Below are 13,457 nucleotides of genomic sequence, written 5' to 3'. Positions count from 1 at the left end.
TTTAAAGCCATTGTTTTTCTGTTTGTTTCTAGGATAGAGTAATATAGTTGATTTTGTGTATTGACCTGTATCCATCAACCTTGCTAAGCTCACTATTAATTCTAATCAGCTGTCTATATATTTTTGGTATTTTTATATACATAATCATGTTGTCTGTGAATGATAGTTTTATTCTTTTCTAATGTCTAATTTATTTCTCTTGTCTTACTGAACTGACTAGGACTGCAGTATAAAAGAGAAGTGGTGAGAGTAGGTATCCTTGTTTATTTTGTTCTCTATCTCAAAAGGAAAGCTTTCAGTATTTCCAACATTAAATATGATGGTGTCATTTTTTAATTTTTGTTATTTGCCTGTTGCACTTACTATGGTTGCATAATCAATTAAAAATTTAATGGCATATGGGGTGCCTGGGTGGCTCAGTTGGTTAAGCATCTGACTCTTGATTTCGACTCAGGTCATGATCTCATGGTTCATGAGATGTAGCCCCACATTGGGCTCTGTGCTGATAGCACAGAACCTGCTTGGGATACTCTGTCTCCCTCTCCCCCCCCCCCCCCCCCAGTAGATAAACACACATTTAAGAAAAGAAGTTTTAAGTATATTTTGAGAGAGAAAGCACAGGTGGGGGGAGGGGCAGAGAGAGAAGAAGAGAGAGCAAAAGAGAATTCCAAGCAGACACTGCACTGTCAGCATGGAGCCTGACATGGGGCTCAAACCCAGAAACCACGAGATCATGACCTGAGCTGAAGTCCTACACTCAACCAACGGAGCCACCCAGGCACCCCTCATTTAAGAAAATTTTAATGGCCTATGGGGTGTTTGGGTGGCTGGGTTGGTTGAGCCCCACAGAGGGCTTGCTACTGTTGGGTCCCCTCTCTCTGCCCCTCCCCCGCTTGCACTCTCTCAAAAAATAAACATTAAAAAAATTTTTAATAGCATAGAGCAACCATTTATTATGATCATTGTTTTTGTGGATTAGGAATTTAAGTAGGGGACACCATGGAAGGCTTATCTCTATTCTGTGTTGTCTGAAGCCTTGGCTGCAAGATGCAAAGGCAGAAGGAGAGAGGAACCATCTGAAGACTCATTTACTCATATGTCTGATTGTTGATGCTGGCTCTTTGCAGGGAGCCTCCTTTCCTCTCCACCTGTGGAGAGGTGGTCTCCGCCATGTGGCCTAGTGTGAGCTTCTTCACAGCATGGTGGTTGGTTTCTCCTAAAGCAAACATTCCCAAACAAGAGAAAAGAAGCTGTATCCTTTTTACAGCCTAGTCTCAGAAGTCATATAAGCATTACTTTTGCTATACTCTGATTGGAGCAGTCACAAGCCCCCAACCAGATGCAAGAGAAAGGGAGCACAGACCCTGCTTTTTGCTGAAAGGAATGTCTGTCCATCATAGTATAAGAACACATCTATGTTTATGTATGCATGTATCCAGCTAGTGCAAGAGAGAAATGCAGAAAATGTGATCTGCTATAATGCCTTTGTTATCAGACTAAGGATGTTCCCTTCTATTCATAGTATTTAATGTTTTTGTTTTGACGGATTTTAAATTTCAAGAAATGCCTTTTGTTTGAAATTAATGATTTTTTTCTGTTAATGTAAGTTTCTTCAATAAAGTCAACTTGGTTGTGATTTATTATCTTTTTTATATGTTACTGCTTTTGGTTTGCTAATTCTTTTTTAGGATTTTTGCATCTTTGAAAGTTCTTTGAGAGGACCACATCTTAACCTACATCACTTTTATATCCTACCATATACCTAATAAAGTGTTGGACATATGGTAAAAGCTTAGAAAATAACTTTTTTCCTGTCTCTCAGTTCCTTATTCAACAATATCAAATCCTTGGGATACAACGTGTTGGTGATTTTATTAAAAAATATTCTTGGGGCGCCTGGGTGGCGCAGTCAGTTAAGCGTCTGACTTCAGCCAGGTCACGATCTCGCGGTCCGTGAGTTCGAGCCCCGCATCGGGCTCTGGGCTGATGGCTCAGAGTCTGGAGCCTGCTTCCGATTCTGTGTCTCCCTCTCTCTCTGCCCCTCCCCCGTTCATGCTCTGTCTCTCTCTGTCCCAAAAATAAATAAACGTTGAAAAAAAATTAAAAAAAAAATATTCTTTATGTGGAAATAGGAGAGGTTTTCTGAAAATGTAAACCTATCTGCCCTCACCTAGAAGTCTGAGTAGTCTTTTCTGTATCATATCTACCAGCTTGAGAACCTTCACTATACGTAAGCAAAGATTGTGCAGCAAGAAGGACAATAAAATGCCGGATTCTCTAATTTGGCACTAAACAAAAATTTAAAGTTATTTTGCTTATTGTCTCCTTCTTATTCTCTTTCTGTAGCCATGGAGAAATAAAGTCATAAAATTAATACACTGCCAATTCTGATTATGGAGGCCGGTCTCAGCCTTATTAATAAAATTTACTTTGTCAGTAAAACTGATTCCTGTCTTAGAAGAGATACTTTAAAAATTATGTATTTGTAAATTATAAATATGTACTTGCACATTTTAACAAATCAAACTTTGTACAAGATAACCCTTGTTAATAGTTTAGTTTGTATCCTTCTGTGGTAGAGGTAGACAAAATATGGCCCTCGTGCCAGATCCACTGTATCTCTACATCCTGTGAGCCAAGAGTGTGTTTTTATATTTTTAAATGGTTGAAAAAAATCAAAAGAATATTTCATGACCCATGAAAGTTATATGAGATTCTAACTTCAGTGTCTATTAAGTTTTATTGGAACATAGCCAAGCTCGTTTGTAGACATGTTGCTACAATAGAGTGCAATAGTTGGGACAGAGTTCTTTTGACATTGCAAAGCCTAAAATATTTACTCTTTGGTCCTTTACAGAAAAAGTTTGCTGACCCCTGTTCTACATGAACAGGTTTTGTTGTTTGTTTCAAAAACAGGACATAAAATAATATTGTGTGTACAATGGCTGTGCATTATCTGTTGCTTACTGGCAACTAGCTTTTTTCACTTAATGTATCTCCCATGGATAACCTTCACACCACATTGATAGACATATGATACATTCTTTTAATAGTGTATAATATTTCATATTTAGGAGCCATTTCGTTCACCTGTTCTCATTTTGATAGACCTTTAAGTCTTGTTTATATAGTCCCTTCTCTCCTTACTACATACGTTGTTGGATCAAAGTGTGTGTGTGTAATTTTAAATAGCTATTACCAGATTACTTTTAAGAAAGTTTGTAGCAGTTCACAAACGTACCAGTACAACTGCCTGTGTCCTAACATCCTAGCTACTGTTTGCTCTCATATTTTTATTTAGCCCATAGGAACAGTAAAAATTGTTTTAATTTTCTGTCCTGCTGACTGAAGAGGCTAAGTCATTTGTAATTGTAAAGACATGCTTTCAGCAGTGTAAAGTTTAATCATCTCAACAATTTGTTTTCTTTTTGCTTTTGAACAGATCTTAAATGCCAGCAGTCACACTGCAGATTTTACTCTAGCCAATTATCTTTCCTCTCCTTGCTTATAGGAAGTAACCATTTTTTTTTTTTTTAAGTCTGCACCTATTCCTATTACAAGAGTACTATGTGAGAGATTTCGTCCTACTTAGCCCATATCTCTCACAGTATGTGAAAAAATCCTAAAACACATCTAGATACGGTAAATAAGATCTTTGGCTACAAAGGTCATTACATTTTTATTCTTTGGACAATTGAGTAAATACAGATTAATAGTTTATTAAGCAATGCTGGCTCTAGGCTACATTATGAAAAAGGTGAAATTGTCCTTACAACTCCACCTTTTCTCTTCTCCCTCATTTGTACCCTTATTTAGGTTATTCTTTTAGGTGATCTGCCCTTTTCAGATACACAGTTATGCCCCAGTTGTCTTCTGCCATCATTTATACTTTTGGGAAAATTTAAATTCTACTTAAGACTTCTAAGTGAATTTACATTTTAAATTATGAAAGTTTTTGTTGCTTATTAAATGAGTTTGCTGTTGTTTTGGCAACAGCTTGTTTGAGATATAATTCATATACCATACAGTTCGCACATCTAAAATACTCAATTCAGTTGTTTTTAGTATATTCATAGGGTTGTGTAACTTGTACCACTATCAGTTCTAGACTACTCTCAACACCCAGAGAAGAAATTCTGTATTCTTTAGCAGTTGCTGCTCTCCATTCCTCCTGCAGACACTAGGTAACCACTAATCTACTTTCTGTTACACATTTGCCCCTTGTGGACATCTCCTATAAATGGAATCATACAATAAGTCGTCTTTGTGACTGGCATCTTTCTTTAACTTAGCATGTTTTCCTGATGCATCCATATTGTAATATGTATCAGTACTCCATTCCTTTGTATAGTTGAATAATCCATTGTTTGGATATACCACATGAATGATATCCATTATTTGATGCACATTTGGGTTATTCTGCTTTTTGACTCTCATACATAATGCTGCTGTGAACATTCATGTGTAAGTTTTTACGTAGACATGTTTTCATTTCTCTTAGGTGTATACCTAGGAGAGAATTGCTGGGTCTTATAGTAATCTATGTTTAACTTTTTGAAGAACTGCCAGAATATTTTCCAAAGTGGTTGTACCATTTACATTCTCACCAGCATTGTATCTGGTTTATTTTATTTAGCATAATATTTTCAAGACTCACCCATATTGTAGCATGTGTCCGCATCTTATTTTTTAAGGTTGGATCATACTCCATTGTATGTATATACACATTTTGTCCATTCATCTGTGGATAGACATTTGGGTGGTTTCCACCTTTTCACTGTTGTGAATGATGTTACTGTTAAACACTGGGGTACAAGTATATGTTTGAGTCCCTGCTTTCAATTCCTGTAAGTGGAATTGCTGGATCACGTTTAACTTTTTGAGGAACCACCAGGACGTATTATGCAGTGGCTACATAATTTTGCATTTCCACCAGCAACGCACGAGGATTCTTTCTCCAGTTGTGGAGAAAGTACTTTCATGTACTTACTGGCAGTTCGTGTATCTTCTTTGGAGAAATGTCTATTCAAGTCCTTGACCTATTTTTGAGACTAGTGTTGCTGGATTGCTCAGTAAGTAGATCTTAATATTTAGTGAATCTTGCTGGATTATTCCTTCAGTGTAGTTTTTTAATGTACACTTCTCTTCAAAACATATGGAAGTTCTGATGCCAACATTTAGTGTTGCCAGAATTTACAACTTTTGTTTATTTAATGGATATGAAATAGTAGCCTGTGATTTTAATTTGTATGTTCCTAATTACTAGTAAGGATGATCCATCTTCCCACCTTCCATATAAACAGAAGTTTACCTGTTCATCTCTTTCACATTTTTTGATCAGGTCGACGTCTTTTCTTATTGATATATTTACATATTTCTTGTATGATTCCAAATATTTTTTTCCAAATTGTGCCTTTAAATTTTTTTTTCCTTTTTGAAGTAGGAAGAACTGAATTTGAATTTGGGTCCTTAGGAGTTAACATAGGTGCCTGAGAAACTAGTCACTCAATAAAATTTAGGATGAATAAGTATTTTTCAGAAATCTAAAAATCTGTTATTTTTTAAAGCAATAATGCTACTTGTTTTTAAAATAGACAAAAGTGTATACTTACAGCTTATATAACATTTTAATATTTAGTACTTAGAATCATATTGTTTGGGTTATATCTGTAAACTTATTATTTAGAAGTTATATTTTGGGGGGGGCACCTGGTTGACTCAGTTGGTCAAGCATCTAACCAGCTCAGGTCGTGATCTCGAGGTTCGTGAGATTGAGCTCCACTTTGGGTTCTGTGTTGACAGTGTGACACCTGCTTGGGATGTCTTTCTTTCTCTCTTTCTCTCAAAATAAATAAACTTTAAAAAATGCTTTAAAAAAAGTTATATTTTTGCCTGATGTTTTATAGGTTTACATAGCTCTCCAGTTGCATTGCTTTTCTAAATTTTTCTGAAAATTCTCATCAATATTTTATTTAAATAACTTGTTCCAGAGACCAAACTTTCATTTTTCCCTCCCATTAAAAATCGACTGATTTTCAGGGCGCCTGGGTGGCGCAGTCGGTTAAGCGTCCGACTTCAGCCAGGTCACGATCTCGCGGTCCGTGAGTTCAAGCCCCGCATCGGGCTCTGGGCTGATGGCTCAGAGCCTGGAGCCTGCTTCCGATTCTGTGTCTCCCTCTCTCTCTGCCCCTCCCCCGTTCATGCTCTGTCTCTCTCTGTCCCAAAAATAAATAAAGGTTGAAAAAAAAAAAAAAAATCGACTGATTTTCTTTTTTGAGTCTCACTATTTTCTGTATAAATCTATCAGGGCAAGTGTTGTATTACACTTTGTTTACATTTCTTTCTCCCCCACTCATCCATGCTTTTTAGGTTTGGAGACTATCTTATCCAATGAATGGCATATAATTAGAAGTTCATTAAATGTTAATCTGCTAATTCCAATTTAGCTTTTTTTTTTTTTTTAAGTGTTTGTTTATTTTTGAGAGACAGAGTGGGGCAGGAGCAGAGAGAGAGGGAAACAGAGAGCCCGAAGCAGGCTCCACACTGACAGCTGAGAGCCTGATGTGGGGCTTGAACTCCTGAACCAAATGACCCGAGTCAAAGTTGGACACTTAACCGACTAAGCCACCCAGGCATCTCCCAGTTTAACATTCTGATGATGAAATGGAATATGGTGAATAAGTAATTAGTAAAATAATGTAGCATCTCTTTCTGCTGACTTTCAGAGACTGTTCCAGTAAATCTTTACTGCTTAGGTGCCTGACCCTGCAGACCTTACTGAACATTGAGAATTTAGTCAATTTAGGTGTGGGTTTACCAGGCCTTTATTTTAGAATCTTAGTAATTATTTTAGTAATAGCTAACATTCATAAGACTTTCACTATTTTGCTGTCATTTTTAAGTGTTTTTTAATGATTTTTATCTAATTAAATTCTCTTTGATTTTATATGTTAGGTACTCTTAGACTCATTTTTTTTTCTTTTTTTTTTTTTTTTAATATATGAAATTTATTGTCAAATTGGTTTCCATACAACACCCAGTGCTCATCCCAAAAGGTGCCCTCCTCAATACCCATCACCCACCCTCTCCTCCCTCCCACCCCCCATCAACCCTCAGTTTGTTCTCAGTTTTTAACAGTCTCTTATGCTTTGGCCCTCTCCCACTCTAACCTCTTTTTTTTTTTTTTTTCTTTTTTCCTCCCCCTCCCCCATGGGTTCCCGCCAAGTCTCTCAGGATCCACATAAGAGTGAAACCATATGGTATCTGTCTTTCTCTGTATGGCTTATTTCACTTAGCATCACACTCTCCAGTTCCATCCACGTTGCTACAAAAGGCCATATTTCATTTTTTCTCATTGCCACGTAGTATTCCATTGTGTATATAAACCACAATTTCTTTATCCATTCATCAGTTGATGGACATTTAGGCTCTTTCCATAATTTGGCTATTGTTGAGAGTGCTGCTATGAACATTGGGGTACAAGTGCCCCTATGCATCAGTACTCCTGTATCCCTTGGATAAATTCCTAGCAGTGCTATTGCTGGGTCATAGGGTAGGTCTATTTTTAATTTTCTGAGGAACCTCCACACTGCTTTCCAGAGCGGCTGCACCAATTTGCATTCCCACCAACAGTGCAAGAGGGTTCCCATTTCTCCACATCCTCTCCAGCATCTATAGTCTCCTGATTTGTTCATTTTGGCCACTCTGACTGGCGTGAGGTGATACCTGAGTGTGGTTTTGATTTGTATTTCCCTGATAAGGAGCGACGCTGAACATCTTTTCATGTGCCTGTTGGCCATCCGGATGTCTTCTTTAGAGAAGTGTCTATTCATGTTTTCTGCCCATTTCTTCACTGGGTTATTTGTTTTTCGGGTGTGGAGTTTGGTGAGCTCTTTATAGATTTTGGATACTAGCCCTTTGTCCGATATGTCATTTGCAAATATCTTTTCCCATTCCGTTGGTTGCCTTTTAGTTTTGTTTGTTGTTTCCTTTGCTGTGCAGAAGCTTTTTATCTTCATAAGGTCCCAGTAATTCACTTTTGCTTTTAGTTCCCTTGCCTTTGGGGATGTGTTGAGTAAGAGATTGCTACAGCTGAGGTCAGAGAGGTCTTTTCCTGCTTTCTCCTCTAAGGTTTTGATGGTTTCCTGTCTCACATTCAGGTCCTTTATCCATTTTGAGTTTATTTTGGTGAATGGTGTGAGAAAGTGGTCTAGTTTCAACCTTCTGCATGTTGCTGTCCAGTTCTCCCAGCACCATTTGTTAAAGAGGCTGTCTTTTTTCCATTGGATGTTCTTTCCTGCTTTGTCAAAGATGAGTTGGCCATACGTTTGTGGGTCTAGTTCTGGGGTTTCTATTCTATTCCATTGGTCTATGTGTCTGTTTTTGTGCCATAGACTCATTTTAAAGATGAAGAAACAGAGGTGTGGAGAAGTTAAGAAACTTGACCAGAGTTATACAATTAGTAAATGGTGAGCCAGTTTTTGAATCCAGGTAGTCTAAATTCAGCACTATATTCTTAACCACTGTATATATACTAAATAAAATTTTGGTTACACATGAACTTTATATTCTAAGAACAATTTTGTTAATAAAAACATACATGGTAGAATATTTTTCTTAAAGCAAGATAGGTACTATATTTTCTGCCAAGGACTGATGATTCACCAGGAGGGGTGGGGGGGCAGGGAGAAGAGGGAGAGAGAAAATGTGAATGAGTAAGTTTAGGACTAAATACATAAAGAAAGCATTGAGTTTGTCTAAGGAATCAGTAAGGGGAAGAGAGTGGGTTGTTTGTTTTAATGGAGAGATATAGGCATTTTAGCTTATTTACTCATAACAAAAAAAATTAGTGAAATAAGTTGTCTGTAGTCCTGGGTTGAGGCCTTTTAGTGCAAAAATATCTAACCTCTTGATTGGGCTAAATCTCTAAAACTGTGACAGCAATAACAAAAATATACTTAATGGGCATATTGTGACAGAGAGAGGGGAAGAAGGGGAAGTAAGGCAGGGAGAGACAGAATCTCAAAGTCCAGGAACAAAAGAGGAAAGGGGGATATTCAGAGAAAGAAGAAGCCAAAAAAGGAAGAAATATTTAGGGCAATGAGAGATAACCTGTCTTTTCTATCAGTCATCAGCTAAAATTGTTTCTTCCAGATCTTTCCCCAGCCCCATGAAACTTTTCATGTGGGGGTTCTGTTCTTCTAAAGCGACCCCAGTACTCTGCATGTCACTAAGGTAAAAGGGGTCTCTATCTCGCCCCTTGTTTAGTCCTGTCTTTGCTGCTGATTCTACAGTGTGTCCACAATAAAGCAACCAGTGTTTGGAGAGTTACCAGTGCTAATGGTGTTTTCCAGGTGTAGAGGAAAATAAAACGAAATAGCTTCTCCCCTAGAGGACTTTGCAATCTAGTTAGGAATTTAGAATGTAACTTTATTAAAAGATAATTAACAATATCCTGCAATATGATGTGTCAGATGGTATAGACATTCCACACTCAGCTCTAGCTCTTTAACCAGCTCTTTTTAGCAGGCAACCTGGTCTCCTACTTTACAGATTAAAAATTTTGGTATAAAAACAAACATCTGTGCCTGCTTTCATCCTCTTTCTTCTTAGAGAAAACAGTGTCCCTTTTCAAGGCTCATTCTTTGGGCTGTATTTTCTTTCTTCCTTTCTTTTTAAGTTTTATTTATTTAAGTAATCTCTACACCACGTGTGGGGCTGGAACTCACAACCCCAAGATCAAGAGTCCCATGGTCTTCTGACTGAGCCAGCCAGGAACCCCTGGGCTGTATTTTCTATTTTAGCCCTTCACATCTTCTTTAACTAGAGTTTTCCTGTATGTCCTTTCATATTAGTACACATCACTTTGTTGTTGATTTTTTTCCCCAAACCCTGAAAATACATTGCCCTTCTATCTGGAGCAAAAACCCCATCATCATCCTTCCGCAACATTGTCTCCACCCCTCACCCATTTATTTCCCCCTTCCGTCTTCACTACCTCATGGTCACAGTTGAGTGCATTGTAGACTCTTGATTGGGCTCAGGTCATGATCTCCCAGGTTGTGGGATCAAGGTGCTCACAGCTCACAGTCTGCTTGGGATTCTCTCTCCTCTGCCCCTCCTCTGCTCATGCTCGCTTGCTTGCTCTCTCTGTCTCAAAATAAATAAGCATTAAAAATTGTTTATTACTCGTGCAGTTGTACTATTTTACAGTAATTTGGGAAATTAAGTGAATTAAGAAAAATGACTGTTCTCATTGTACATTCATCTCACTTAAGTACAATGCTTATAATGAATCAGCCATGTTAGTTTTAACACTAAAATTTCCAAAATCATTGAAAAGTGATAATTCTTTTAGTTTCTTTAAAGTAACAGTGGATTTTATTTTATTCAAAACAAAAAGGAATAAAGGAAATGAGATTTGCCACTTTGCACACACATTCTTAATTTTTTTATTTCCTAGTAGAGGAAAATACTTTGGGGGCTTTAACTGTGTTACTTATAGAAACTGTTGAGTATATTTTGTGTTTCAGTTTCAAAAGGCAAAAACTGAGTTTTGTATTTGAAGCAGTTGCACCTTATGCTTAATCAATTAAAAGAAGATCAGAAAAGTCTGAGGACAACCAAATTATTGTAGTGAATATTCATTCATGTGGTGTATTAATTCATGTGTTTCTGCCTATGCCTGGAGTTTAGCCACTCCCCAAAGCAGCCAAAGTTTTTTGTCTGTATCTTTACCCCCTTTTGGCTGCATGCTCTGTTTGCTCTCTCTCCTTCAGTGTCTTTGTCTCTCATTATAAATAAGTAGAAAACTTTACTTCAGAGAGCAAAGGGACAGGAGAAGAGCTATCTTAAGAAATTTTTATTTGTGCCAACATAGAAGTGCTTTGTGGTAGGCCATCTGGACCGGGAGGATTTCCTCAGAATGTAAAGTATGTCGTGAGATTTAGAGAGCTGGGATTTGCTCTGGAACTATCTGGGAAGGCAGCAGGAAACGTAGACAGAACTGGTTTATATTGCTTGTAACGTAGGTGGCAAGAATGGAAGACAGCTTGCCTGGTCTCGCTTCAGTGTGTGTTTCCTCTACACTTACGAACTTCTGCACTGGTAACGTATCTTTCCTTTCCCGCGAATTCAAAACCTGTCTCACAGACTTTACTCATGACAAAAGAAGTCTGAGGACTGGGAGTGAACCTAGATCCATTCTTCTCCCCCCCCCCCGCCCCCCTCCTCTCTTTAAATATATGTGTCAGTAATGGCATAAATATTTGCTTACATACTTTTACAAAGTATTTAAGACTGAACCCACTATGTAAATAAATATAATCCTTTTGTGAGGGCAGAGTGGGCTTTGCTCAACTTGTTCTTTCCCTGCCCCCCACAAAGGATGGCCATTACACTATTCTTGAGGGAAAAAATTAAAACATCAGCTTTTAATGGAAAATAATTCAAAAATGCCTCTCTAAAATAATAGCAAATCATAAATTATGTAATTAAGCTTGATGTTTGCTTCTATGAAGTCTAACCAGAAAATTTCATCAAAAGCAGAATTATCTGTTTTTAATTCTTTTTTTGTTAAATTAAGTAAGAGTTGGGGGGGGGGGCATTTTAATTGTGAATTAATCCTGGTGATAGAATAAGTAAAGAAGTAAAGTCTGTCCCTGGGACCAGCCACCATGCTCAGAGTACTGTAGCAAAAATATTTTTCGGGGTGTGTGTGTGTGTGTGTGTGTGTGTGTGTGTGTGTGTGTGTATGTTTTGCTTTGTTTTTCTTTTGTTTTTTTTACTTAACACAGTTTCTCTTTTATGCTAGTAGATGAAGTTTTAGTAAGACTGTATTACAAGGAAAAACACTTAGTTTTAAAAATGGAAAATAAGCAACATTATTTGTGTTATTTCATTGAAGCCAGAAGCCAGTCTTACTTTCATAGAATCATATTGCTAACTGGAGGTAATTGATATTGTCATTTACTAGCAAAATAAAATATCCAAGGTTTTAGCAATTTAAATGCCTTACTTAATTAAAACTTTGAGAGAAAAATGTGACTTTTGAAATAGAATATTATGATAAATAGGAAACCTTAATTCCTGCATAAATATAAATATATCTTCCTATGAGCGGCTGTGTTTTTAGAATATATTTTCTTTGGTTTATTTCCACAAATAAATTTTAGCTGTTGTAGAACACATAGTGCATTACTTGTTGATATAGTCCTTAAGTATTTCTGTCTTTATGCAATATTTGAAGACAACCAATTCCAATTTAGAACAAAACAAAAAAATCATTTAAGTTGCTAAATTCCTTCTGATATGAATTTACTAACATGGCAAATCATTTGTAATTGTGTTTTGTGTTATAAACAAATAATTTTTAAAGACCAGCTCTTCCTTTGAATGTATTGTATTGATTTTTGTGTCTCTTCTTAGCCTGAGAATATTCTTTTTGAGTCTCATTTATATTCATACTTTTTACAGAAATGCTTTCATTGGCCAAAATTGTTTCTTCCAGATCCTCTTCACAGCCCCATGAAACTTCTCATGAGGGGGTTCTGTTCTTATAAAGCATAAAAATCTATAAATTAACCAAATTTGCATTGAAAATTCTACATCACAGCCTAAATTAACTTTGCTTTCTTTTCTGAGAAAATAATTTAAATTTTATTTACACAGAATTGTGTGTGTGTGCGTGCACGCACGTGCGCACAGAAAATTCATTTAAAAGAGTATAAGGCAACAAAAATCCTCAGAAATCCCACTTCTCTGAGACCTACCTCTAGTGTCTCTATATCTGTATGTACATGTATACCTGTAGATATACAGTTCTACACAAAATACACGGTAATTGTTGCCTTGCAAATTTTTTGTCTATATATTTTTTATTTCATAGTATGTGGTCACTCTTAATAAACTTGTTTATGATTATAAATATACATCATCCTTTTTAAGAGTACATAGTATACCATAGTGCAACCATTTAATCAGTTGCCTATTTATAGTCCTTTAAGCTAGTGCCATATTTTTTTCAGCTGTAAACAATGCATGGTATTGTTACTATTTTCTCATGTTTCTTCATCTTTATTAGCTCCTCTAATCTTCTAATTTGCATTGTCTTTCTACCCAGTAAATCCTGCCAGTGCCTTAACATAAGTGTTTTTAACAAGGGGAGATCATAGACCATTTAAAAACATTTTTTAATATTTGTTCTTTGAATGGTATTGTGTACTGAATAATATACTTTTCTGAAATGAACTATTTTTCCCCCCAGAGATTTATAGGTAATAATTAAGGGTCCTACCATTAGCCTCAAACTGTCATAAAAACCATCTTATTTAGTTGTTTTTATGACATAAAACCTCAGAGTTTTTTGGAAGTACAACTCCACTTTTTATCTGTTTTGGAAAATTTAATGTGCAAAGATGGTTCTCCAAAAAATGAAATGAGGAAACCAACTATAATTT

General features: G+C 36.6%; 1 protein-coding gene across 11 annotated transcripts in view; it reads left to right on the top strand.

Annotated features, from left to right (window-relative positions):
* EML4 (EMAP like 4) overlaps positions 1 to 13,457 on the top strand; it is a 164,286-nt gene that overhangs the window by 51,233 nt on the left and 99,596 nt on the right. For 2 of the 11 annotated variants that reach the window (XM_045447029.1, XM_045447019.1), the window contains exon 1: positions 10,764 to 11,106. The exons of 4 other annotated variants lie outside the window; for them this stretch is intronic. In XM_045447029.1, coding sequence (XP_045302985.1) covers positions 11,040 to 11,106 — 67 coding nt within the window. In that variant the 5' untranslated portion in view covers positions 10,764 to 11,039. Of the gene's footprint in view, positions 1 to 10,761; positions 11,107 to 13,457 lie in introns of those variants that run through there. 5 more of the 11 variants (XM_045447021.1, XM_045447022.1, XM_045447027.1 and 2 more) reach the window with 4 other exon arrangements.

This window comes from Leopardus geoffroyi, chromosome A3 (assembly GCF_018350155.1).
Source record: "Leopardus geoffroyi isolate Oge1 chromosome A3, O.geoffroyi_Oge1_pat1.0, whole genome shotgun sequence".
NCBI classification, from domain to species: Eukaryota; Metazoa; Chordata; class Mammalia; order Carnivora; family Felidae; genus Leopardus; species Leopardus geoffroyi.
This window is presented reverse-complemented; position numbering and strand designations above follow the sequence as displayed.